The sequence below is a fragment of the Protopterus annectens genome, chromosome 6.part0, assembly GCF_019279795.1.
Source record: "Protopterus annectens isolate FY-2018-M chromosome 6.part0, PAN1.0, whole genome shotgun sequence".
Taxonomy (NCBI): domain Eukaryota; kingdom Metazoa; phylum Chordata; order Ceratodontiformes; family Protopteridae; genus Protopterus; species Protopterus annectens.
In genome coordinates this window covers 475,525,985-475,551,542 of record NC_056737.1, presented here as the reverse complement: position 1 = coordinate 475,551,542, position 25,558 = coordinate 475,525,985, and the positions used below count along the sequence as shown (strand labels likewise).

At 44.6% G+C, this 25,558-nt stretch overlaps 1 protein-coding gene across 1 annotated transcript in view; it reads right to left on the bottom strand.

Moving 5' to 3' along the window:
• The window catches only part of EXD1 (exonuclease 3'-5' domain containing 1), a 1,269,330-nt gene that overhangs the window by 679,810 nt on the left and 563,962 nt on the right, over positions 1 to 25,558 (bottom strand). Inside the window, exon 6 of the mRNA XM_044074207.1 lies at positions 15,090 to 15,176. Coding sequence (XP_043930142.1) covers positions 15,090 to 15,176 — 87 coding nt within the window. The remainder of the gene's footprint in view (positions 1 to 15,089; positions 15,177 to 25,558) is intronic.

Sequence of the window (25,558 nt, the reverse complement as noted above, 5' to 3'; positions counted from 1 at the left end):
GACTCATCTGGGGAGTCTACGTGCTTCCTCTTACACAACTTCTTCCTCGGAGGCTCTTCAGGGACAGACTCTGAAGGGCCCTCAGAAAGTGGGGGACCACTCATGGAGGTATCCTCAGGCCCGGGAGCCCCGCTGTCCAGAGATAGGGGGGCACCAGAAGCTCTAGTCACAGTGTCTAGGGAAGGAGTTGCTGATTCAAGTGAAATCACGATGGACTTGGCCAGTGCGCTCCTCATAGCCTCGAAGGCAGGTCCACCCGAATCGGACAAAAAACCCGCCTCCGAGACCATGACCGGAGTCGGAGTACCCCTAGCCAAAGCACCAAGGGGAAGACTCTGAGCCGCAGTCCGAAGCCCCGATGTATCCCCCTCAGGTCCGACTGGGGACACCAGAGTACCGAAACCTGTAGACGGAATGGAAAAGGTTGGAGCCGATGTCGGATCCGAAATTCTCGCAGGAGGTTTCGGAGCCGACCCAGGGACTTCACTCAATTCGGCAGACTCCGGCTCCGACGACACCGAGGTTGTCAGAGAAGGAAGAAACGGAACCGATATAGTAGCTGGCTCCGGAGCCGATTGGGCTGGAGCCGAAAATAATTTAGTTAACACTGGCGACTGGAGGAGCCTCTGGACCACCCTATCGACATCCGAATCAGAGAGCCTGGAAGACTTGGAGGAGACCGATGGGGGGCCGAGAGACCTTCTCAGTCGGAACAGAGATAAAGGTAGGGGAACGGCTCCGAATCGGCTCCAAAAGGATTGGAGCCGAAGTAGGTTCGAGAACTACCGCAACCTCCTTCGGCGCCGACGATCGTGGAGTCGAAGAAGACGACCCCGCAATAGACAATACTTCCTGCGGCTCCGAGACCAGTGGAGCCGAGGAAGGAGATATATCTTTGGATGGTGCTTCCTGTGGCTCCAAGACCAGTGGAGCCGAGGAAGGAGAAGTAGTCCTAGATCTTTTCTCCGGAGGCTCCGAAGAACTAGATGGAGCCAGAGACTTAATTTTTGACTTTGATCTAGGTTTTTCAGAGGGAGGAGAGGAAGCCAAAGTTTCCTCAAAAGAGGGTTTAATCAAACCCTTGAGGATAAGTTTATTTTTTCTCTCCTGTAACACCCTGGCAGAGAAAGCATGACACACACTGCAGGATTCCTGCAAGTGTATGGCACCGAGACAATATACGCAGTTAGCGTGTCCGTCAGTTAACGACATTTTGTAAGCGCATTTCGTGCATTTCTTAAAGCCAGATGGCTTATGCTCTTAAGGTTCCTTGCCCGACATAAGGAACAATCAATAAGCAGCAACAATATCCAAAAAAAAGGACAATCACTAGCACACTCTCAACACAAAAAAGGGAGGGGGGGGAAGGCTCTAACTTAAACGCCCATACAATAAACATTCAAGATGGGGCAAAGGCCCTCTAACTCAAATGGGCCTAGCCCGCCAAACAGAAGGATTACCTACCACAACACAATCAGACACAACCAGGGATACAAACGACAACGTAGCTATTAAAACAGCTTTCGATATACTAATAATACTAGAACTTCTCTAACTGAAAGACAAGAAAAAGGGTACTTAGCCACAGCCAAGTCGAGACCACGTTGTTACTCTAGAAGCGGCAAACGAGATCTGGGGGTTTGGGCGTGATGCATCCTGGGATACAGGGTTGGCCCAGCCAATGAGAGACTTCGTGCTAGTTATAGTGGCCGAGAACCCATCAGTAATGAATGTAGGCGAGATAAGATCACATTACATCAAGGTTTTCCATGACAAATATTTGAGGTCTCAAGAAGAAGCTGGCTCGAAGGGTGGCATTGTCAAAGCTTGTAGAACTAATGACAGATCCCATGGTTGAACAGGTTCTCTAAAAGGTGGTTTCAGATGATTCACACCTTTTATGAAGGTCTTGCACAATTTGTGTGACATAAGAGAGGAGTCTTGGACACCCTTCATGGAAATTAGATATTGCAGCCAAATTAATTCTAATGGTAGAGGCTGATAGACCCGATTGAAAAAGGTCGGCCAGATACTCTAGTATTATCGACACTGGTGCTGAGAAGGGATCTACTTGTTTTGCTTTCAGCCAACAGGTAAATCTTTTCCACTTGCTTAGATAAGTAATTCTAGTGGAAGACTTATGAGATGCAATGAGAATGTCACGTACTGGTAAAGAAAGATCATTCTGCCTGGCAATCAAGGGAATTGGAGTAGCCAAGCTGTTAGCTTCAGGCTGTCCAAGTTGGGATGAATCAGGTTCTGCAGATGTGAGATCAACTCTGGGGTTGGATGGAGAATCCATGGTCGATCTAGTAGGTGAGGCCAAAGGAAGGGGAACCAAATCTGACGAGGCCAATATGGTGCTATGAGGATCACCTTGTTCTTCAACCGACAGGCTTTCTTCAGAAACTAGGGAATGAGGGGAAAAGGTGGGAATGCATAAAGAAGACCAGAGGGCCAATCGTGGACTAGAGCATCCCTGGGTGAATGTCCCAGAGGAGGAATCAGGGCGAAGTAGTTGCTGCATTTGTAGTTGGTCGGGGATGCAAAGAGGTCACAGCAAGGACGGCCCCAGCACTGGAAAATCTCTGCCGCTATCAAGGGATTCAAGGACCACTCATGAGGTTGTAGAATGCATGGCTGAGTCTGTCTGCTATCATTGGAACTCCCGGGAATGTGCGTTGCTAGAAGTAAACAGTTGGTAGCCATTGCCCATTGCCATATCCTCATGGCCTTTCGACAAAGGGGGTAAGATTTGGTTCCACCTTGTTTGTTGATGTACCAGATCACCGCCATGTTGTCTGACTGAATCGCAATCGTCCCAGACGGCAGCAAGGGATGAAATGCTTGCAACGCCAGAAGCACCGCCCTCAGCTCTAAAACATTTATATGAAGCTGGGCCTCCAATTCGGACCAAGTGCCTTGGACTGTCTGTTCCTGACATAGCCCCCCCCACCCCATCAGGGAGGCGTCCGTGGTCACTGTAGCTTTGGGTTGCTGGGGGGAGAAGGGGCAAGACCATTGTGATGGATTGTGCGTCATCCACCAATTTAAATCCTATTTGCACCTGTGGGTTACTTGAATCTTGGCTTAAAGAGGATGCTGAAAAGGATACCATTGGGTAAGCAGTAGCCATTGCAGAAGCCTCATATGAAAACTGGTCAGGGGGACATTGGTGATGGAGGCTGCCATGGAACCCAACAGCTGTAGAACAGAGTGAGCTGTGGATTTCTCCCTTGAAAGGATTGGGATCAGTTGTTGTTTTACCCTTAGAATTCTCTGCTCTGGAATGGCAGCTCTGCAGTTCTTTGTATCCAAGATAACCTCTATGAATTCTGTGGGCTGAGATGGGGTGAGATTGGATTTTTGCCAGTTTATGGTTATGCCTAGCCTTTGTGCAGCGAGGAGAGAGTATGCCAGGGCTTCTTCCAATAGATGTCTGGTGAGGGCGGAAATGAGCCAGTCGTCTAGGCATGGAAACACCTGGAATCCTTGTAGTCGCAAGTGAGCTGTGACGACTGCCATGCACTTTGTGAACACTCTGGGGGCTGTAGAGAGTCCGAAGGGCAGTACTCTGAACTGGTAGTGACTTGCTCCGTCACGGAAGCGCAGAAATCTTCTTGATGGTCTGTCCACTTTTATGTGGTAGTACGCATCTTGAAGATGTATCGAGCACATCCAATCATCTTTTTCCAAAAGCGGGAGGATCGACTGTATTGTGACCATCCGGAATTTTTGTACTCTCACAAACTTGTTCAATACACTGAGATCCAAAATTTGTCTCCAGTCGCCGGTTTTCTTTGGCACCAAAAATAGTCTTGAGTAGAATACGGATCCTATCTGGTCTGGAGGGACTATTTGGATGACTCTCTTTCTTAGCAGCTTTTCTATCTCTAGTGCTGCTTCTTCCCTTTGACTGGGTGGAACATTGGGAAGGTTTTTTGAAGGGACAGGAGAAAGATCGAAGGGGATATGATAACCTCTGGTTATAATCCTTTGTGGTGATGGTTAGCCAGACAGAAGGGTACAAGGAGAAACGACCCCCAACCACCTACAGAGAAAGGAGTTGGGCCGCTCTTCGGGAGCGCTGGTTGGACTGGCCAGGGAAAGAGTCCCTGGAACCCTGGTTACGCGGACCGCCCCTGCCCCAAAAGGAGCATCTTCCCTGTGAGTTTCCCCCTCTGCCTCTAGGGGAGAACATGGTCTGTGCGTCACGGAAAGGATCCTGAGATTTCTTGAACCATATCTTCCCACTCTTTTGGTTTTGGGAGAAAGCACGTTGAGGGGAAGAATAATGGGCACCTACGGCAGAAAGGATCTTACCGTCCTGTTCACATCTGGCCAGTGTGCTTTTAACTTTGGGCCCAAACAATGAAGAGGCCTCAATGGGAGCGTTAAAAAAGGAAGCCTTAAAGGTTCCGCGAAATTGCACATGCGCATCCAGGCTTGTCGTCTCAAGACCACAGCTGAACCCGTCATTCTAGCTGCTCCTTCTGATGCATGAGATATCAGTTGCATAGAGGAGTTAGATATTGACTCAATGGTGGCCAGCTGAGAGGCCACTTTGTCACAGACCTCATCAGACATGGCACCAGCTAAGGTTTCAGAGAGCTCGGAAATCAGATCCCTTTGAAGCCTGATAAAGTGTGCCATATAATTCAGGGACCTGATAGTAAAGGTCGCTGATGCAAAAGTGCGCTTCCCTATCCTGTCCAGGGCCCGGGAAGCTTTGTTAGGCGGATGGACAGTCTGGCTTTCTTCTTCTGCCAGATCCTTTTTTGTTGCGGCCGCCACTACCAGAGCATCCACAGCAAGACCTTTAGACCAATGGGGATCCATAGCAGGAGGGGACAAAATCTTATCTGGCCTCCGGGGAATAGCCTCAACGGTGTCAGGAGTCTTCCACGCACGATGCATGATAAGCGGGACAAGTTCATCGGCAGGTGGAGTAACGCAGGATGTAGGGGGCCAGGCGCTAAAGGCCTGCAGGATCACAGACTCCTCAGATGTCGGATTAGAGGACTGCCAGTCACCTCTCTGTTCAAGGATTTCGAGGATATCACCAAAGGATACCTCAGAGGGTGACCGAGGGGATCCTTCCCCCTCAAAGTCTGTTTCTTCGGTGAGGGACTCCTCTGTGGAGTCCTTGTGCTTTCTCTTACACAAACTTTTCCGGTGGACTTCCTCAGAGGGAGAAGCTGGAGAAGACAGCGGAAAAGGGGTTTCCTGTGGGAATATGTCCCGAGGCCCTTGCACCCGGTGTCCACTAGGTGCAACTTGTGAAAACAGTGTACCAGAGGAGGGCGGGGGGATAAACAGCACAGTATCACCATCAGAAGCCAGAGCCTTCTCCATCAGTTGAAAGGATGGTCCACCTGAAGAGGGGTGAGTGTCCAGGACAGGGGTCCCCCTCCCCTAAGTGGCTCAGCCTGCCAACTTGGAGTCCCCGGATGGCTGTGGAACAGCAAATTACGCATGTCACAACTGTCATCCTGGGTCATAGCAAAACTCTCCTGCCACGAAGACAACTGCAGTTCCTTAGCGAGATCCATAAAGGGAACCGCAGAGGAGGAAGACTGTGCTATGTCAATGGACTTCAAAGGCAATAAAGGAGGAGAATAAGAAGGGGTCTTTGGAGATGGGTGATCACCTCCCAAGGAAGGATAGGTCCTGGGGGCGGGATACTTCTGGCCAGAAGCACTTGATCCACAAGACGCAACATGTCGCATTCAGAAAGGCTTCTAGTGGACCTCATGGAGACTGAGGGAGAAACAGGTCTGTCCACAGAAGAGACAAGCTCAGTGCCCACCTCACCAGTCCACACCGAGAACAATGGTGTCGATAGAGACTGGACTATGGGTGTCTGCACCGAGGAAATCATTGGTGCCGAGGTCACGGTCCGCACTGACACAAGGATTGATGCCGAAGTGGTTGCCAGTACCGAAGCTGGAACTGACAAAATTGGATCCAATAACTGAGGCATCAGTTCAGAGTAAGATGTCGGAGCCGACGTGGTCAAGGTCTGCGCCGACTGAACGATCGGTGCCGATGTAGTAGTCATAATAGTCTGAACCGAGGAGCTCCTTGGTGCTGATATAGTAAGGCTACAGGAGAAGACAGAGCCGAGATCACTAATGGTGCAGAAGGCCTCGGTGCCGAAGGTCTAGGCACCAAAAGCACTGGGGCTGACTGAGTGAGCTTCAAAGCAGAAACTTTAGCCTTCTTAGATCTTGGTTGGCGGGAGTCCCCAGCCGGGGATGAAGGCAAAGACTTGGCCTTAGTAGGATCATCCAAAATTTTCTTATGGGCTATAGGAGGGGTTGAAGCCTCCAACCCAGAAATAGCCTCTGAAAAGGGAGATTTGAGAAGTCCTTTCAGCAACAGCTTATTTTTCCTTTCCAACAAGGTTCTGTTAGAAAAATTTTTACAAATACCACAGGGCAGGTCAACAGATAAGTGGGACACACCCAAGCAATAAACGCATAGAGTGTGCATCTAATGTAGGTAATTTGTGTCAACAATCAGAACACCTTTTAAATCCCGGATTACCTTTCTTATCCGCCATGATAGAAAAAGGAGACAGTAGAAAAGGTATCAGCAGTGGTACAAAAAAATACCCAAAGGTATGAAGAAAAGGAAGAGATTACCAATGATGGTAAGGGAGAAATACCTCGTGGTAAAAGGTGCAGAATAAAGAGAAGAAAACTCAAGAAAATATGGTCGCTAAATGCGATAGGGTAAGAGACAACAAAATAGAAACTTTTCTGACAGAAAAAGTTATATACACGATTAGTCTGACAACAAATATCTATACTTAGCTCAAGAGAAGCAGCCTGACACGACTGAATGGCAATGCGGCAAACGAAATCTGAGGTAACAGGGAGAGGGGGATTATGGGCAAGAGTTTAGCTCTAGAGTTTGTAGCTGACGCGAGCTTGGAAAATGGCCAGCTCGGTTCCGAGGTCGGAACCGATAACCATACGTAAGGAATGAATGAGGATTAACAATATCAGATCACAATATAGGAGATATGGAGCTAAGAGTATGCAAGGTCAGAATTGCTGAAGCAGATACAAGTGACTGGTTCCCTACAGACTTTCTTAAAGATTGAAGCGATGGAGAAGCAAAGATATTACTTGGACCATGGCATCCAAAAGACCTGAAGCCTTAGGGATCTTGTATTGGGAATAGATAAGAAATTAGTATAAAACGAAAAAAAGACAAACTGATAAAACAAACCCAGCAAAAATCTTTCTCCGTACTCAGTGGTAAAGCTTTTATTATTCTGTTTTAATAGATAAGAAATTGTCATCTCCAAAACATTACCATGCCACCTAGTCTCCAGGGAACACCACATGTTTAGAGAAGAGTGTCACTTGAACTCCCATGCTACTCCGGTAGGGAAGGGTATGAGGACCCTGTGTATGGGACAGGAAAGGTAGAACAGTGTGCCCAGAAGCAGGTTGAACGACCAGATCCAACAGCAAAAAAGGACAAATCACAGATGCTAAGTAAGTGAGAACTGCTGAATCTCCACTGTGAATCATGTGAGAAGTAAAGTGGCAGCCAGGAATCTGGAGCCTTAAGACAGGCAATCCCAGTTTGTAACAGCGGGTATCTGTTTGGAACAAAGGGATAGTAGTTGTTCAAAAACAAAAAGTGCCTGAAATACTCTAAACCACAGGTGAACTACCGCTACCGCCACACATATGGAATAAAACACTGCGCAAGAAGCCACAAGTCCAAAGGGCAGGGCTCCAAACTGGAAATGACCGACTCCCTGTTGAAAGAGCCAAGTGTCTTAAAGGTAGAGAGTACACCCAATAACCCTCATCCAGAATGGACAGATGGACCATGCCATGACTCTCCATTATATTTTTTCCCACATATAGGAAAGGGAACTGGACAAATACTTCTGGTACAAGGAAGAGGTGGAAAAGGACAGCCACCACCCCCACCGAACAGATGGTAGTCTCAACCAGCTACATCAAATCAACAAATCATTGAATTAGAAACTAGACCACTGTCAGTCAGCTTCCAAGAAGAAATCTTGCAAAAAGCACACCTGGGCTGTTTAAATGCTCGTGAGCAGTCAAAGTATCCCAAATATTGTCTTATTGGATAAATCCCCAATAAAGCATGCTGTGCTTGAACTGCTAATACAGGTGTCTTCTGTCTGTTGTGGGTCATGTAACTCTATGGGCTGTTGCCTGCCTCCTCTAATGACTGCATCACTGAATGACACCGAGAAGGGAACTAAAATGTGGGATGCAGAGAACTTTCGGCGCCTTACAACTTACACTTGGGATACAGCTCTGGATCCATAGGCACTGGATCCAAAAACAAACCAGCGTACTTATAACGACGCTTTACCTTGGACGCAAGGTCCACAAATTTGAGGAGAGAATCATCCAATCAACTGCTGCAGATCCAAAGCCACCGGATCTGGAGACTATGCTGCTGCTTCTGCAATAGTGAAGAACCGAGGGATTCTGACCTGGGGCAGAAAAGAAAATGTTTCTGTTTATGCTCCCAAGAAGAACTCCATATAATCGGATCCGATCACGAGATCTAATGATGGAGAAGTCGGGAGAGTGATTACACCCTCCATCCGATAGTTGCGGATTTGAAGCCACCGGATCCAAAGACAGATCACCTGTTCCTGTAACCTCCTAAGAACCGAGGGCTGTGGATCTAGGACATGGCTGCAGTCACTGGATCCGAAGTAAATTCAGCTGTTTCTGCAAGCACCTAAGCACCTAGTATCCACGTTCTTCGAATCCTAAGCCAGACTATGGATCTAGTGCATGTCTACAGTCACCGAATCCAAATACCATCCAGCTGATATCCTGTGACCATTTAAGATCCAATGGCTTTGGATCTAAATGTAGGTCCAAGGCCACCGTAGTCGAAAAAGTAATTCAGCTGTTTCTGCAAATACATAGGATCCAAGGACTGGGATCTGAAGCCAGAAATACCTTCCATAGTTGTGACAACTCAACATCCATCAGAGAAGGGCAGTCCATCAGTGCTCCAAGTCCTTCCATCAGAGACTCCAGTACATAAGCTACCTTTTGGATCCTAGAATCGCGGATCCGAGGAGAAGCAGCCAACCCAAACAAGGAATGGTTCATCTGCCTCTCAGATACGGCAGCACAGACTAGGGAAATGAGGCTTATCATACATTGTCCCATTTCAGCTATGAGCTAATCTGACCAGCAATGAGTTATTTCCCAAGCTGGGCAAAGTGCATTACAGCGCCCTGGGCAGGCAAAGCATCTCTTGCCATTCATGAGCACTTAACACTGGTCAGCTAATTAGATCTGGAGGCTAGGATCTGTACTGATCAGCAAATGATAGGTAAAGACTTACTGGGCAGAATCCGGAGGATCGGAGGCTATAGGAGTCAAAGAAAGCCCTTAGGAGCTTGAGATCCGAGACCATGGATCCGAGCTCCTGGTTGAGTGTATTCAATTGTAGTTCACGGGGATTGAACCCCATTAGAAGCATTAGGAGCTGGATCCCCAATCTTCCTGTGAACTGTACAAATCTCCAAGGGATGTCCTGATTCAGCCCAAACCACTGATGTGCCTCTAGCTCTACAGCAAATGTGCTAAAAATAAAAGACTGAGCAAGTAAAGACAGAAGCCATGTGAATTTCAGAAAGATAAGCTGATGCAGAACCTAATACACTATCAACGCCCACCCTTGTCCCAAATTCTTGCTCTACGAGGTTGAAAGATATGGCCAGTAACCAAGAAGAACTAAACAAATATCAAGATCCTGCAAAAGGGAATTTTAAATGCCACAAACATGGTACAGTAAAGGTTACAGAGCATTTCACCTGAGAGGAAGACATACCATATATAGATACAAAGGGGAAGTCTCTGAGCTAGCTGGCCATTCCTTCCAAGTTGACTACAGCGAGCAAAGGGTGCATGACCCAAGTAAGACTTCATCCCACCCATACAGTCTTAACCTCCAAAAAACAAGATCAAGGAAACAAACAGCTATACAAAGCAGAAATCAGGGAAATGGAACAACAAGAAAATGCTGTTCCTGAAAGAGCTCAAACAGTTAAACAAATGGACATTTTTAAAACTCAAAGGAAAAAAATGAAACATAACAATCAAATTGGCAATGCAGACCACACACAGAAAACAAAAACCAAAAGGGTAGGGGAAATATGAACGGCGTCCTAAGGCAAGAAGTACAAGCACTGAAAAAGTTACAGAACAGGATTAAGACCACAAGAGGGAGGAAGTATTAACAAACAGCCAAAAATATAACCAAAACATAACTAAAATACAACTAAAACATAACCAAAATCCTAAAAGCTTGAGATCTACTGAATTTTCTGTCTTAACAGTTCTGGTGGCAAACGAGATCTGTGGAGTTAGAGGTCGTGTTTTGCATTATGAGAAGAGAGAGGAGCTCAAGGCATTATGAGAAGGGAGAGGAGCTCAAGATTAGGATCGGAAGTCTGGAAAATGCAGAGCTGGATCTGAAGATCGGATCCCTAACCCATCAGTGAGGAAGAATGAAGAGGACATCATCATATCCTAAAGCTTGTAAAAATGCCAATTCTTCTGGACAGGGATTTTCAGAAGATCGGCCAACTTGTTGCTTGAGGTCTCTGAAGGAGATGTTAATTGGTGGTGATCTCGGGGACCCTTCTTCATCAAAATCGATGTCCTCAGTGAGGGACTCCATCAGGGAATCAGTGTCACCCCCCCTCTAGCATGGTCTCTTCCGATGGGGTCTCCCGTGTGGGGTGTTCAGGGGAGGTGTCAGAAGTGCCTCTACTGGAACTGATTGGACACTTACTGGAACTGGCTGTTCCTGTGGAGTAATTCTGATCAAGTCACAGCTCACAGCTGATGAGGGGAAATGAGTCTGATCCCAAAAATGAAAAGGTGGTTCTCTAGAGAGAGAAAAAGTCCTTTCTGCAATCTCAAAGGCAGACAGACCCAGGGAAGCTTCAACAACACCAGTTGGAGCCAGAGCTCCCAGCTAAAGTAGTTCTCCTCCCCTCCTCCACTTTCAAAGCCATGCCCTGAGGATGGAATTGGACCGGTACTATCCAGAGCTGAGGCTCTGAGGGGCAGGGATGGATCCAACAACACTGGAGTTGATCCTGGCCCCAAAGACCTGGTGCTGACACTTCAGCTCCAAGATTTGTTTTAATCCGAGTGTATCAGAGCGGAACTAGTCAGGGATATGGTTGGTGTCGAGAAAGATATCTTCCTCGGATCAGACTCCAGAGTTCTCAGGGACTTTGCATCTTGGCACTCCAAAACAACTGGATGGATTGGAGGAGGAGATAAAATGTTTTAGACATTGCAGGAAGACTCACAGATCAGGGATGGACATGGTAAAACCCTTATCTGGATCTGAGCTCTGAGAAATTCTATCTACATCCGCTTCCGATAAGCGTCTGGAGAACCTGTAAAGTACTGCATTGCGGTCTAGAATGTTTCTTAGGTGTCTGAAGCAATGGAAAATGCACAGTAGGTGATATGGGCTTATTTACATATTCTGGCGTAAGGCTTCTGCATGAAGCACTGGGCTTCAGATCTGAGGACAGCATCATAAGACTGACTGAAATGACAATCCCATCTGAAACAGTCTGATTACAGGGTTTCGAATCTTGGAAGGTGGCTACAAAAAATGCTTGAGGGACTTTGGTGCGTAGCACTTTCTGTACTCCAATGGTTCATAGGTGCTTACTAGGCTAATGATCACAAGGGCCTTTTTAAGTCTAACCATGCATCCCGAATCTCTGACCAGTTCTGATTCCCTTGATAAGTGTAAGCATGGGCCTAGGAGATGAACCATTTACAAGTTACCTGTTTGCATTAGAGACTTAGGTGCCAAACCAGGGATGAATTTTTGGTTTCCCATCCAATTGTCCACATTGCACTTGAAATGGGTTAGGGAGGAACTCTGCTTCACATGGATGGGGAGCCTGTTCCATAGAAAGGTATGTATCCCAGAGACTACCCCATCTCTCCAGCAGGTCCTATTTATATCACAGGCAAGGTTTAAGTCTTTAGAATGGGCAATTCTGGTACTGCTTGTTTTGTGGATATGCAGGAGGGCCATCAGAGTGGGGTCTGACAATGCCCTGTATGCCAAGCATAGATCTCCCTTCAAACGCCTGTAGGAGACAGAATACACGGATAGAGACCCGAGGTGGCCTGCATACGACATATTACTTACGCCCTGTATTATTTTAGTGATGAACCTCTGTGGATGTTCCAGTTGTTGAATATGTCCGATTAGGTACATATCAAAGGGTGCACTGTACTCGATGATGGGTCTGATGAATGCTGAATAAAATGGAACAATGACTTCCTTGGACTTAGATGCCATACCTTCCTTTATAAGTTGCGCAACATAAAATGATTTCCTCACCACTGTAGACAGATGATGATCAAAGGCTCGAGTACTGTCTGTGTCCCCAAGTCCCTGACTACTAGATCAACTCTAAGGGGTGTGTTGTCAATATATAGTTACCAGAGATGGAGGACTTCCCAAAGGATACTATTATGCATTTCTTGGCATTTAGTTTAAGTCCATGGCTCAGACACCAGTTGTCTGTGTCAATCCCTCCTGGAGAACATGCGTGTCAGTGTGAGATTCAATGACCGCTCCTAATTTGCAATCATCTGCAAATTTAGTCAGCCAGAAATGACAGACATTGGCCTTGACTTCCGAGAAGTAAATGCCAAAAAGGAGCAGTCCACAGACGGATCCCTGAGGGACTCCACTTGTGACTTGGCCTCTTTGTAGAGGTGGACTCCCCAATTCTAACTTCCTGGTTCTTGTCTGTGAGCCAGATGGCTATCCACTGGGTGACACACGGGTTTGTACCCAACCTCTTAAGTATGTCAACAATGCCGGAGTGGGGTATTGTGTCAAATGCCTTGGTCAGATCAAGGTAGGCAGTGTAAATGATTTTGCCCTCATCCACTGCTTTGGTGACCTTCTCAAAGAAGTCCACTGGGTTGAGTAGGCATGATCTGCCCTTGACAAAACCAAACTGGGCTGGGTCCAGTATCTGGAGGGTTACTATATCTCTACTGATCATCTCTATGATAATTATTTCTATGGGTTTACACATAAGACTAGTGAGACATGTGGGTCTGTAGTTTCCAGGGTCTGCAGATGGCCCACCTTTATGCAGAGGGATGACTGTTGCCTTTCTCCATTCATGAGGCATGAAGCCTGTTTGGAGACTACAGTTATAGTAATTCCAGAGGCCCTGATAGGTCATGTTTCATGCTATTTAGAAGGCATGCTGGGATTTTGTCTGAGCCCGCTGATGCAGTGTTCTTGGTCTTAGAGAGAGCATTAAGGACCAGTTCCCTAGTGACAATAGGAATAGTTATATTTGATGATATTCCATGAGTGAAGGTTGAGGGGGAGGGAGGAGTAAAGTTGGAGCTGAATGAAGTTTGTTATATCTTCTGGCTCAGTACAAGTGGCTCCATTTACAATGAGCTCTGCACACAATCCGTGTATTGCTTTTGAGGTTGCGGACATAGCTAAAGAATTGGGACAGATCTGTTGGTTTTGGAGGGGGTTTGAGCCCAGAAGTAGATGTAGCAGGTAGAAGTCCTTTTTCAAAATCAACTTGTTTCACCGATAAGCCAAAGCTTTGAGATTGAAAGTGGAACATACAGTACAAGCAGTGTCCAAATGACTGGCTCCAAGACAATTTGTTTGGGTATCCAAATTAGGGATTTTTTCCTCACAAGAAGAACATTTCTTAAATCCTGTTTATCTGACATGGTAGGTAACCAAAGATAACAAAATAAACTGTAAGAAGTTTAAAAAAAATGTAATCAAAAAGGGGGGAAAGTGTTTAATTAACAACAATGGTAATTTAAAAGAAATACCCTATATTAAAAGGGTACGCAGAAATAGAAACAATAGCAATAAAAGTTTACTATATTTACTATAAAAAATAAGAAATCCTAACGTCCTGTGAGAAACTAAGAGGGAGGATAGATAAAAAAGCTAAAGTTTCAACTTTTAACAAGAGAAAAAGGTTGAATTAACTCACAGAGGAACTTCCATCTGTTACCGATGGCGGCAAACAAAATCCGAGATATTGGGGATGGACTAAGGCATTATGAATACAGGAAAGAGCTCAAGAGTTGGATCCAAAGTCTGGAGTATATGGCTGAGTCAGATCTGAGGATCGGATCCCAACCCATGGGTTGAGGGAGAATGAAAAGGACATCAGATCCCAGGCTTAACGAGTCAAAAAGCTTTCTGTAAAAAGCTAGCACCTTCATTACAGAAAAAGGTCTGACCCAATAAACCTCATGGCTTACACAAACAAACCAGAAAAAAATCTAGTCTTACCAGTAGGAACTGCAAATGGGTTAGTTAAAAATACACACACATTTCACATCATCTAAGTAATCTGCATATTTCTGTATGTGCTACTGGGATGAAGCATCGTGTACAATACTCTCAATTCCAAAGTGCCTACGACTTTTTCCAGAATAAACAAACCAACACAAAGGAAAACGCCAGTTCCAGTAAATGCAAGCACAAAATGTTCCAGAATTGCATGAGGACATATACTAGAAAAAGATTTAAGTACTGCTTTATGTTTAACTACACAGACCTTCCAGATGAGGGAAAAAGTAAAAAGATAAGAAGACAAAACACAGTCCCAGACACAGTGGCAGTGCATTCCCAAAGTACTGTAAATCATCAGAGAAACTAGAACTCTCCTTTCTCACAGGAAAAGTGCATGTTTTTGAAACAAGCAGACACTGTCCAGGGATACTTGGATGGAGATGTCATTGTCAACATACAAACTGTTTACTTTTGGGTGGGTGGTGGTTGAAGTTGAAGGTTTGTAGCCACATGTTGAGAGTGCATGCATTCTGAGCATCACCATATGCTATACACTATCACACATCTTCACTTAAGTTTATATTTCCTAAAAAAGGAAAAATCATCTCAGAGTAAGAGAAGAGAACTAGGGGAAAAACTCAGTGGGGAAGGACTGAAAGATCACCTGCAGAAATGAAGCCAAAAAATTAAAAAAAAAACAAACATCTTACCTGCAGCCAGCAGAGTTTTCCATGGCGACAAATATTCATTCCAGCTGCACCAACCCCAACAACACTTTGCTTTTTAATATGCATAATCTATGGGAACAGGAATACATAAAATGTAAGCAAGCACTGCAAGTTATACCAGCATTTTGAAGTTCCAAAACAAACTTACACACAAAAGGACATTACATCAAATGCCAAACAGACAAATCTGGGGCTTGTATTTACCATGGAATTTTGATTTTTTTCTTTTAGTACTATTACCGTTATATGCTACAATATAAGGTAGAGAGTAGGACTCTGGAATAACAATCATACAGAATGCTATATTCATAAAGCAGCATAAAGTACACCAGGAACGAAGCTAACATAGGAACGGAGAAAAGCTTTTAACAATATGGATGACTGGAAGTAGGGGTACAGAAAATAGGCAAAACGGGCTGGAATTTACTGGAGGGAAACTGGTGATTTTGCCAAAGTATTGGGAGCAAATAACTAAGGAGGGAAAGGTAACAGTGTGGGATGAAGTCAAGCAGAAAGCTGGACTGCAATTCCAAAAATGACTTCCTTACTGGGCAAAAGAAAAGAATAGAAGTGTACTAAAGTGAAAGACCACCTCTGGTAGAGTTTTTAGTTGAGCCTAGAACAGAAGCTGCTAATTAAAAAAAAAAAAAAAAAAAAACACAAAAGATGATTAGTATGACATATACAGTAGTGCATGATGACTGTAAGAATCAGAGGAGGTTAGGGAATGGGTAAAGAAACTGGAAAAGTAATTTATAAAGGGGCAATGAGAAGACATCTGCACAGTTCCCCAGTATGCAATGAAGTCCAAAAGGTTTATGGGTTTTGCATGGAAGTGTCTGCACAGGAATTTTATACCTTAATCAGACTTTAGAGATTTTTTTCCCCTCAGGCAGACATCAAATGCTTCAGGTATGATGTAATAGAGAAAAAGTACCTGAAAACATGTTTCTTGGGAATGTAATGAGTTTGTAGGTTTTTAAAAAAAATCCCTCATAGTGACGGTCAGAAATGGTGAAGCAAAAATGGTTTTAACTAAGGAAATCATTCCTCTGAGATGGGATATATAATCCGAAATGCCTTCACATATTAAGGCCTAACTCAGTTTGATACTATTTGTGGTAAAAGAACAAAAAAACAAAAAAAACTAGAAAATGGAAATTGGAATCTAAACCAACTGCAATTAAAGTACTGAATATTGTAACTTAGATAAAATAGGGGGCAGGGATCCACAGAAAAAAAATAATTACAAAGAAATGAACAGAATTTGTAGGAACAAATACAAGTAGAGAACGTTTCAATAAGAGAAAAAGAAGTTATGTACTCACCACAACTTTCCATGTTGGTAAGTCCATCTCACCCTTCATTTTTACATATGGGTTCGGAGCAGATCCTCGGCTCCGACTCGGCTGATTTTCAAGCTCGAAGACTTCTGGTTGGCTCGTGGCTAAGCAGGTATCCCATGGTGCACCAGTGCAATCTCCAGATCTTGTTTGCTGCTCACTAGCGATAGAAAGAGACAGAAAGAAACCCTTAACCAACAAACCAATACTAAAGAGTTGCCAACCAAGAAATTTATAATATTACCTCCAGATCTTCCAGGATGGGGGCAGGAGGGAAGGTTGGTAAAAATTAAGGGTGAGATGGACTACTAACATAGAACGTTATGGTGAGTACATAACTTCTTTATGTTAGGTAGTCCAATCTCACCTTCATTTTTACATATGGGACAGCGTCCCTAGCGCCTAATTTTTGGGTGGCTCATTAGAAGATACTCCTGAGCACCGTGGAGCCAAAGGATGCTCTACCCCTAGAAGCCAAATCCAACTTATAATGAGTAATAAAGGTGTGAGGGGCAGCCCATGTAGCTGCTGCAGATATGATCAATTGGTACTCTGGCTTGGAAGGCTGCAGAGGTAGACAGAGACCTGGTAGAGTGAGCTTTGATCCTGTGGGGTAAGGGTCTGCCCTCCGAGCTGTAGATGAAAGCTATGCAACTCAAAATCCAGTTAGACAATGTCACCTTAGAAACTGGCAAACCCAATCTGGAATCATAAAAAGAAACAAACAACTGGTCTGACTTCCGAAATTCTTTGGTCCATTGCAAAGAGAAACGCAGCTGTCTGTGAACATCCAACTGGTGAAAATGGTATTCCGCTGCATTGCTATGATTGGGAAAGAAGACTGGGAGTTCAATGGACTGGTTCAATGTGGCAGAAGAACAAACTTTGGGGACAAACGAAGGACTGGTACGTAAAGAAACCCTGTCTTTATGAAAAACTAAATAATGTGGTTTAATAGACAGGGTATGTAGCTCAGAAACACGTCTGGCTGATGCAATAGCTACCAAAAACACAGTCTTCCAGAACAACTACTTTAAGGAAGCTGAATGAGACTGTTCAAAAGGAGGGGATATTAGTTTGGACAACACAAAATTTAAGTCCCAAGAAGCCACAGGTTCCTGTAAAAGCGGTCTCAGCAAGGTGGCTCCTCTCAAGAAGGTTTTACATAACTTATGCGACATAAGGTTAACATTTGGAGATCCCAAATAAAAATGTGAAATAGCCACCGATTGTACTTTGATAGTAGAAAGAGAAGTGAGCAAACGCTTACGGAAAAACCAAGAAATTCTGCAAATATGTTTTCAAAGAATGGTGCTTTCCTCCTTGGCTACTGCTGTTAAAATTCTTGTTAAGACACTTCTCCTTGTTTCTTCTTTAAAAGAACTTTTATTAAAAAGATTTCAAACAAAAAACAAAATAAAAGCTACAACCTAACCATTTGAAAGTTAGCATTGTAACGCAAAAAAGAGAGATGAGCGCTTTCGGTTTATCAACCTTCTTCAGATCTGCTTAACATTTGCAGCTACTTCTTTTTATATTCATGCTGCTTGCTTAAAGTCATCCCCCACAATCAATGGGAGCCTCTATGCTAATTCTTGATGTACTTGTAATCCAATCCGATGTTCTGGTTCTTATTTCTTGGAAGCCAGTTACATTCTTCCATGCAAATAAGTTTTAATAAATCTACCAATGTTTATTCATTCCTTTCTCTCACCTAATTTGCTATTCTTTTTCTTTTGCTCCAATGGCTTGTGTGTATCCTGTTGCAAGATGCAGGCTCCACCTCTTTATGTCATGTTCTTATTTGCCTTTTGTAAAAACTAATCACTCTCCCTGCATAGCATTTTTCATGATTTCGCCTCTATATTGGAGGCGTCTATCTGCCTATAACAGAGCTACAACCTCTTCTCTTTCACAGGTTGTCTTCATTAGGTAAACCACAAGTACAGTGGCTTTGATCCTATTTTTTAAAACAAAGGAGAAACACTTTCTTGTAAATGCTCTTACTTCCATGTCATCAGGTCTCTTTCAAGCTGATAGCGCTTACTTATCTACATAAATGCACTTGCTAACTCACATCATAAATCAAAAACTTTTTTTATTTTGTGTCTTGCTTCTTAATATCAAGTCTCTTTCTGACTAGGAGCGCTTGCTTGTATTCGAAGATGTACTGCTGATTCCTGTTATTTTATCCGAGTTTTACTTTGTACAGAGCTCTTTACTCAGTCTTATTGAGAAGCTATCCTAATTGTTTTTTAATATTATGTAATCCATTGGTTGGCAAATTACACTTCTCCTTTTTCTCCCATACTAATTACAAACTCTCTACTAATTCAATGCCTTTTCTTCATTTGCTGACAAATTTCCGCTAACAAATATCTTTGATCTCTGTAACACATCATTTCTCCTTTCTAAATGATGTAAAAAATGGATCAACAACACTCTTTCTATTCCTTTAGTGCTCTAAATTTCAATATTTTCCAGACTTCTACATGCACAATTAACTTGATTTCAATTTATTTATAGTTTGGAGTTTACTCTCCTTCCATCATAATATTCAAACCAGGGCTAGAACTCTGAACCCTTTGTTTAAGGGTCTAATGCTCTACCGATTGAGCTACGTTGGTAGATGCATAGTTCAACTCCCTTAGTTTTCTTTTCTTTCTAAACAAGCTTGAGGAGGACTATAACATATAGGCCAAAAAAATAATAGGCAAACTACACTCTTTTTATTCCTTTGATGCTCTTGGTTTCAATGCTTTCCAAACTTCCTCTTGCACAGTAAACTTATATTCAACTGTTTTCATTTATGATTAGGGATTTCTTCTCCTTTCACAATGGTGCCCAGACTAGGACTCGAGCCCTGGACCCTCTGGATAAGGGTCTGATGCTCAACCGACTGAGCTACATTGGCAGATGTATAATTAATTTCCCTCATAGTTTCCTCTCTTTTAAAACAGGTTTAAGCAGGACTATAGCATTTAGTCCAGGGAATTGGTTGGATCGTAAATTAATTATCCATTGCAACTCTATTTTTTCTGTTCTATTTACTATATCACCTCCTCTTTCCATAGGCTTAATCGGTGCCATAACCATAAATCTAAAGTTATGCTCTGGATTTTCTTTAATATGTGCATAAAGAGCATTAGTCTCTATTTTATTATGAATGTCCCGTATATGTCTTAATACTCGTTCTTTGAATTTTCTGTTAGTCTTACCTATATAGATATTATGATGGAATTAGGATAGCTTCTCAATAAGACTGAGTAAAGAACTCTGTACAAAGTAAAACTCAGATAAAATAACAGGAATCAGCAGTACATCTTCGAATATAAGCAAGCGCTCCTAGTCAGAAAGAGACTTGATATTAAGAAGCAAGAAACAAAATAAAAAAAAGTTTTTGATTTATGATGTGAGTTAGCAAAAACAAAGGAGGAAGCCACTGTACTTGTGGTTTACCTAATGAAGACAACCCGTGAAAGAGAAGAGGTTGTAGCTCTGTTATAGGCAGACAGACGCCTCCAATATAGAGGCGAAATACATGAAAAATGCTATGCAGGGATAGTGATTAGTTTTTACAAAAGGCAAATAAGAACATGACATAAAAAGGTGGAGCCTGCATCTTGCAACAGGATACACACAGGAGCAAAAGAAAAAGAATAGCAAATTAGGTGAGAGAAAGGAATGAATAAACATTAGTAGATTTATTAAAACTTATTTGCATGGAAGAATGTAATTGGCTTCCAAGAAATAAGAACCAGAACATCGGATTGGATTACAAGAACATCAAGAATTAGAATAGAGGCTCCCATTGGTTGTTGGGGATGACTCTAAGCAAGCAAGCAGCATGAATATAAATAGAAGTAGCTGCAAATGTTAAGCAGATCTGAAGAAGGTTGATAAACCGAAAGCGCTCATCTCTCTTATTTGCATTACAACGCTAACTTTCAAATGGTTAGGTTGTAGCTTTTATTTTGTTTTTTGTTTTAAATCTTTTTAATAAAAGTTCTTTTAAAGAAGAAACAAGGAGAAGCGTCTTAACAAGAATTTTAACAGCAGTAGCCAAGGAGGAAAGCACCATTCTTTGAAAACATGATTGTACTTTGATGGTGGCTGTGGCAGATCCCTGCTGAAAAAGCACCGAAAGCAAAGGAATTCCAGAATTACGAGAACGGGAGCGGTGTAAGGATCCACATTCATTTTCTGTGCCCAAATAGAAAACCTTTTCCACTTACTGTCATACAGCCTTCTGGTTGATGGGTTTGTGTGAGGATAAAAGAATATGGGACACTGACGATGAAACATCATGAAGCCTGACTAGAGATGGAACTGGATCAGCCAAGCTGTCAATTTGAGGGTGTGGAGAGAGGGGTGTAGCGAACCCATGTAGGTCAGTAGATCTGGAACTGGGTCCAGGATCCAAGGATCGTCCAGGAGAAGAGGCTCGAGGAAGGGAAACCAGATCTGACGAGGCCAGTAAGGAGCAATGAGGATCAACTTGCTTCCCAGTCGGTTGGCTTTCTGTATCACTTTGGGGATTAGAGGAAAAGGAGGGAAGGCATAGAGATGTCCCGTGGGCCAACTGTGTACCAGAGCATTTCTGGCTGCTTCCCCCGGAGGGGGAATTAGGGAAAAATAACTGCTGCACTTGGCATTGACTGGACTGGCAAAAAGGTTGCAGCAAGGTTGTCCCCATTTTAGGAAAATCTGTTCCACTATTTCCCATTTCAGAGACCACTCATGGGGCAGCAGGATTGCCCGGCTCAGCTTGCCGGCTATCACGTTGGTTGTCCCCAGAATGTGGGTTGCCACCAGAAAGCACTGGGAAGAAATCACCCATTCCCAAACTCGCATGGCCTCTCGACAGAGTGGGTAAGATCTTGTACCGCCCTGTTTGTTGATATACCACACAACCGACATGTTGTCCGATTGTATCACAATCGTCCCTGGAGTAAGAAGGTCCTGAAGTGCTTGCAACGCCAGAAGCACCGCTCTCATCTCCAGAACGTTGCTATGCAGATGAGCCTCATGTTCTTGCCATGTGCCGTGGACAGTCCTGCCCAGATAATGCCCCCCCACCCGACCTGGGAGGCATCCGTGGTCACAGTGGCAACGGGTTGGGCAGGCACAAAGGGAGCTCCCGTGAACAAATTGTTGGGGGCTATCCACCAACAAAGGTCCTTTTGGCATGATTCTGTCAGCAGAATAGAGTGATTCAGCGGTAGGTATTGGAACTACCAATGGTAGAACAGGAGCCATTGAAGGATTCTCATATGCAACCTGGCTAGAGGTATTAACAGAATGGTTGAGGCCATCGTTCCAAGAAGTTGAAGAATCCACTTTACTTTGACCTTCCGAAGTGGGAGAAGTCGCTGAACTTGTGAGATGAGGTTTTGTGCTCTTTCGGTGGGAAGACGAACTGTCATATCCACTGTGTTTACCTATGCGCCTATAAAAATCACAGATAGGAAGGGCAGTAATGCAGAATTTTCCCACTTTATGGAGATCCCTAGTTGAGCACAAAGCTGGATGGTGATGTCCCTGTTTTGGAGAAGTAGATGCCTGGTGGGGGCGGTCAGGAGCCAGTCGTCCAAACACGGAAAAACCTGGAATCCCTGACGGCTCAGGTGAGCTGTAACTACTGCCATGCATTTGGTGAACACCCTGGGGGCTGTGGTGAGACCAAAGGGCAGAGCACAAAACTGATAATGACTGGCTCCCAGCCGGAAGCGCAGATACCTCCTTGACGCCTTGCCTATTTTTATATGGTAGTAGTCGTCTTGGAGATCTAGAGAGCACATCCAATAGTCTTTCCCTAACAAAGGGAGTATTGACTGCAGTGTTACCATCCGAAACCTGTCCTTTTTCACGGATTCGTTTAAATCTGTTGAGGTCCAATATTGGCCTCCTGTCTCTGGTTCGTTTTGGGACTAAAAGGAACCTGGAGTAAGTTCCAGATCCTATCTGGTCTGTTGGCATGGGCTGGATGACTCTTTCTGAGAACAACTTGTTGATCTCCACAGTTGCCTGATCCCTGTGATTTGGTGGAACATCTGGGATCTTCTTGGGAACAAACAGTGGAAAGGAAAAGGGTAGGATATATCCTCTGGTAACAACTCTTTGTACCCACTTGTCTTGGGTTAAATTTAGCCAGGCTTCTGGATACAAAGAGATGCGACCCCTGACTGGTTCCAGAGAAACACAGTCGGGCCCCACATCAGGAGCGCTGATAAGGCCGCCCTCGAAAGGAACGGTGGCCTTGCTGATATTGCGGACCGCCCTTGCCTCTAGGGTGGTCTACCACTTCCTCTTCCACTACCTCTGAAGGAGGATTCACTCTGTGTGTCTGGAAAGACCCTCTGGGACTTTGTGAACCACATCTTACCTCCCCTTTGACATTTGGGGTATGGTCGAGGGGGGACGGTAAAATGGACTCCCACGGCAGAGAGAGTCTTTCCTTCCTGTTCACACCGAGTTGAGTGTATCCTTCACCTTGGAACCAAATAAGGAGGAACCATCAAATAGGGCATTGGTAAAGGTGGACTTGAACGACTCCGCAAAATTACACAAGCGCATCCAGGAGTGGAGCCTAAAAGCAACTCCTGAACCCGCTGCTCTGCTCGCTCCATCAGCCAGATGAGATATGTGCCGCATGGAGGAGTTAAATATGGAATTTAGGGTGGACAACTGAGCAGAGATCCTATCCGAGACTCCCTCAGGACAAGCACCCTGTATGGAATCTCCTAACTCCTTGGGGAGATCCCTCTGCAACCTCGTGAAATGGGTAAGATAGTTCACGGATCGAAGTGTAAAGGCGTCTGAACTAAGTACGTGCTTCCCAAAATCTGTCCATTTGTCGAGACTCCTTGTTTGGCGGATGTACAGAGGAAGAAGTCTCCAACTCCTTCTTCGTGGCTGCCGCCACCACCACGGCATATACGTGAATGCCCTTAGACAAGAATTCTTTTCCAGAAAGGGCAGACAGGAACTTATTTGGTCTTCTAGGTACTGGCTCCACGGCATCGGGAGTAGCCCACACCTTCCGACTAACCAGATCCATTAGCTCGTCAAAAGGTGGAGACACCCAAGAGGCAGAGGGTTGAGACGCGAAAGCCTTCAGGTACACTGACTCCTCATCAGAAGGGGTTGACAGTGGGCCAGTCGCACCTCTGTTTAAGGATCTCTAGAATGTCCACAAAGGAGACAGGGAACAACTTAGGGGACCCCTCTGACTCGAGGTCAGTGTCCAATTTCAAAGACTCATCCTGGGAGTCAATATGCTTCCTCTTGCATACTCTCTTCCGCGGGGGGTCCTCAAAAGGACCTTCTGGGGATCCCCCAGAAGAGTGGGGGCCACCAGCCGGTGGATCCTGAGGCTGTGGGTCTCTGCTGTCTCCGGAGAGAGTAGGGACTGAGACCGAAGTGGGAGCCCTGGGGAGAAGAGTGTTTGTACCACTGGCAGGAGCTGTAGATTGTGACAGCACACTCATCATCTAAAAAGCAGATATCTCTGGCTCCGAAGACCATCCCCGCTCCGAAGAGACAAAGAACGGTGCCAGAGCCATCACCTCCGAGCTCACCCTGGTGGACGCACCGAGAGGAAGGTTCGGAACTGACTAAGATCAATTCAAAACCTCCCCCTTGGTGCGACAGAAGAGCTTCGGTCCCTGGACACGACGGATGGAGCCAAACGTTTCGGAGCCGAACTCTGCTTCAATACAACAGCAAGGGGAGCCAGAACCAAGGGTTCCTCCGTTGGTAACAAGCACTCCGGCTCCGAAAAACCAACATGGCTCGGAGAAGGAATCACAGATGGAGACGAGACTGGTTCGAGTGGCTCCGAGGCCGATTGGGTCGGAGCCAACAAAACTTTAGGCAGGGCAGACGACTTGAGGAGTCTCAGTACTACCCTCTCCACATCTTCTTCTGGAAGATAAGGTTGGGGATCTCGACCCAGCAGGCACTGGAGATTTGACCATCAAAGAGACTGGTCGAGACTCTAAAGACCTGCTCCGAGAAGCAGAGTCAACTATCTGCAAGGATTCAGCAGTCGGCACCGAAGTATCTGTGACCAACTCCAAAACCACAGAGCTCTCCTTCGGCTCCGAAGACTGAGTCGAGGAGGCAGGTTTTATTACTTTGGCAGGTGGCTCCGAAACACTAGCCGGTGCTGGAGAAGGCCTTTTTGAACCTTTAGATTTTGAGTCAGATCTTGACTTAGACGAAGAAGCCGAAGAATCAGACAAAGCTTCCTCGAAGGCTGGCTTCAAAAGACCTTGTTCTTTCTCTCCTGCAACACTCTAGGAGAGAAAGCATGACAGAACAAACATGATTCTTGCAAACGAATGGCTCCCAAACAGCAGACACAGCTACTATGGCCATCGGTCAGACATTTTCTGGGAGCACTTCATACATTTTTTAAACCCAGAGGGTTTGTGCTCCTTGCTATCCTTAGACATTGTAACCCACAAGCAATCAGTGGGAAAAAAAAAGAAAGAAAATGACTGAGGACTAGGTCCTCTAACTAAAATAAGCCTAGCCCTACAGATGAATTACACAAGGACTAGGTCCTCAAAGTTAAACAGGCCTAGCCCTGTGAAGAACCGGGTTTTCTAATTCAAACAGACCAAGAAGGCACAACACACACACACACACACACACACACACACACACACACACACACACACACACACACACACAAGGAGAAAATTAACAAATGAAAAAAATTAAGACTTTAGCGGGTCCCCGCTAAAGACCACCAGTCAACAATAATCGCTTGACAGGAAATAATCAATAGGAGCCCCTATTGATTAAAATAACGGGGATCTCTACCAAAATAATTTTCTAGACAAGAAAAAAGTAAGTGCGTCTAACTACTGAATACAGGAGACTACTATACTAGTCACACAAGGCCACAAGGTAATTTTGGTAAATCCTAACTGTTAATAACAGGAAAAAAAGGCGAAACCGCCAAAACTAACGGTTTAGGTAAAGCGCAATTGGACCTAACTACTGGTACACAGGATACCACTAAGGTCACACAACAACCAAAAGACAATAAAGATAAAGTCTTATAATGTATATATTCAATAATTATGCAAAAGATAC